The sequence below is a fragment of the Abramis brama genome (genome assembly GCF_963993115.1).
Source record: "Abramis brama genome assembly, chromosome: 15".
NCBI lineage: Eukaryota > Metazoa > Chordata > Actinopteri > Cypriniformes > Leuciscidae > Abramis > Abramis brama.
In genome coordinates this window covers 21261813-21264795 of record NC_139977.1, presented here as the reverse complement: position 1 = coordinate 21264795, position 2983 = coordinate 21261813, and the positions used below count along the sequence as shown (strand labels likewise).

At 39.9% G+C, this 2983-nt stretch overlaps 1 protein-coding gene across 1 annotated transcript; it reads left to right on the top strand.

Moving 5' to 3' along the window:
• Positions 1–880: 880 nt before the first annotated feature.
• htr1ab (5-hydroxytryptamine (serotonin) receptor 1A b) lies at positions 881–2634 on the top strand. The gene has a single exon (XM_084137565.1). It carries the CDS (start codon positions 1021–1023, stop codon positions 2260–2262), a length of 1242 nt encoding a protein of 413 aa, XP_083993691.1. The 5' UTR covers positions 881–1020; the 3' UTR covers positions 2263–2634.
• The last annotated feature ends 349 nt before the right edge of the window (positions 2635–2983 follow it).

Sequence of the window (2983 nt, the reverse complement as noted above, 5' to 3'; positions counted from 1 at the left end):
AAAAGTATCAGAGGTTCTAAAATGTAGGCTAAGCAGCACAACTGTTTCCAACATTGATAACAAATCAGCATATCAGAATGATTTCTGAAAGATCATGTGACACTGAAGACTGGAGTAATGACTCTGAAAATTCAGCATTGCCATCACAGAAATAAAACATATTTTAAAGTATATTCAAAAGAAAACAGTTTATATGATAATGTTTCACAATATTACTGTTTTTTATGTATTTTTTATCAAATAAATGCAGGCTTGATGAGCATAAGAGCCAAGACTTCTATCAAAAAAGTAGGTTGTTTCCAAAATTTTGACCGGTAGGCTACTATGCTATATGCACAAATAATGCAGGGTAAACTTTAAACAACATAGAAAATGAGATCGAAAGTTTGGTGGTATGCTAGGCTATCTGTGTAAATACATAGGATAATAAAGTGATTAATAACGACAGCAACCTGTTCCTGGAACCATTAGGCTGTAGGCTTACTCACTCTATACATGAGGGATGGAGGAATGAGAGATGTTTGGGCCAAAATGTTCCGTTTTCTCAGCAGCAGACGAGCTACAGCAGGTGGCAGCAGCAGCAATACAATTTTCAGCTCTGCGGGTGTCGAAAACACAAGCCTCTTTACAGAAGAAAAAAGTTCTACTTTAATCCTTTCAAATTTTAGGGAAATGAACAGCGTTCTGACAAGTTTTGTCAAGTCATCACCTGTTGGAATATTACTCGCTTCAGTAGTTTGTTTTTACAAATCAGGTAGGCCTATGATGAGGATGGTTTGATCTCACTGGAAGAAATTCTGGAAAAGTGCATGTTGTAGCTATGTGGAGAGCCCACCCGACACGGTCTGCGTAGGTAACTGACGCGTCTGTGGACCACTGCTGCTGATATAAATGGAGCCGCGTCGTCACAAGTCGTCAGTAATAATGTTGATAGTTGGCATCGCCTTCAAGTGTACGAGCTCCTCTGAATGGAGTAGTGCTGTCTTCTGAAGCTTTTGCGAGTTTTATGCTCTACACGACATGGAAGAATACAACGCCACGTCCTTATCATTTCAGAACGACAGTGGTTTCGATCACCAAATCGACAATGTGACTTTACCTGTGAAGGTTCCTCTGAGTTATCAGATCTCCACGTCTTTACTGATCGGCGCGCTCATTCTATGTTCCATATTTGGAAACGCGTGTGTCGTGGCGGCTATTGCTTTGGAAAGATCCCTGCAAAATGTTGCAAACTACCTGATCGGATCACTTGCCGTGACGGACCTCATGGTGTCGGTGCTCGTGTTGCCCATGGCGGCTCTTTATCAAGTTTTAGACAAGTGGACACTTGGACAGGTAACTTGTGATATTTTTATTTCTTTAGACATTTTATGTTGCACATCTTCCATTCTGCACCTGTGCGCTATAGCTTTGGATAGATACTGGGCGATCACCGACCCTATAGACTACATGAAGAAAAGGACATTAAAGCGTGCAGCTCTTTTAATAACCGTTACCTGGTTTGTCGGCTTTTCGATTTCAATTCCACCCATGCTGATCATGAAATCTCAGCCCAAGAGTAAAGCAGAAGACATGGCCAATCCTGAAGCTTGCATGATCAGCCACGACCCGTGGTACACTATTTATTCCACCTTTTGCGCATTTTACATCCCTCTGATTCTCATGCTGGTTTTGTATGGACGAATATTCAAAGCGGCAAGATTTCGCATTCGCAAAACCGTTCGAAAACCTGAGAAAAAGAGGGTGAAATGTTTGACTGTGTCGCCTGCGCTTTTTAAGCGAACGAACGGAGAGTTGGGCAAAAACTGGAAAAGCGCAGTCGAACCCAAGCCCGCCGCGTGCGTAAACGGCGCGATTAAGCACGCGGAGGACGGCGATTCTCTGGAGATCATCGAAGTTCACAGCAATTCCAAAAACAACTTGCCGTTGCCCAACACGCCAAACTCTGTCCCTCTGCTTGAGAACAAACACGAGAAGAACACCGAGGCGAAGAGGAAGCTCGCCATGGCGCGCGAGCGCAAGACAGTGAAGACTCTGGGCATTATAATGGGCACTTTCATTCTGTGTTGGCTCCCATTCTTCATCAAAGCGCTCGTGATGCCTTTTTGTCCATCTTGTCATATGCCTTTGTGGCTCAAAGATGTTATTGATTGGCTCGGGTATTCCAACTCCCTTTTGAATCCCATAATTTACGCTTACTTTAATAAAGACTTTCAGAGCGCGTTCAAGAAAATCATTAAATGCCATTTTTGCAGACCATAAACATACTGCATTTTCAGTTGTAACTGTCAGAAACACACGTTTAACCAGTATTGATTGCTCAGAAAAAGAATGGTGTATTTTAACAGCCCTGAAAACTTTCTTTTTAGTACGAGTTTAAATATAAATTATTTACTCTGATTGATTTTATATATCATATGCTATAATTATGATATCAGGTTACATAATGTGTACTGAAAATGTTTATTTCATGTCCATGATGTGAAAATAAAAAAGTCCTACGTGGTTTTGTCCTTGTTTTTTGAATGTAAATAATAGCATGCATAGACCAAAAATCATAAATATAGGCTTCTAATGTGTTTGTGAATGAGATCACATGATAATACACGACATTGTGCAATGCTCAAAATAATTGAATTGAATAATTTAAAAAAAAGGAATATTATATTCTAACAATGCCTGACAAATTAAATCAGGAATAGAACAAAACAAAAAAACTTTTGTTGCTTTTAACATTTGACTTGAAGATATTAACGTGTTCATTTTTTGGACGGAGAGAAGTGCATATCTATATATAAAAGAATTAACCTGTTTTTCCCATTGTGTCTGTCTGCCACATGACAGCATTTAATATTTCACAGATCAAGGATTTCAACAAGCTAACTGCAGGAGGTGTCTCATGCTGACACTTGCGCAAAGTGCATTATCTGTATTTGCTACTGTATAAACATGACTGTTTTTCTCTCTCTCTAGAGACAGGTAT

Bases quoted from the DNA above. Each gene is read 5' to 3' on its own strand.
- htr1ab (XM_084137565.1), top strand. From the start codon at position 1,021: ATGGAAGAATACAACGCCACGTCCTTATCATTTCAGAACGACAGTGGT.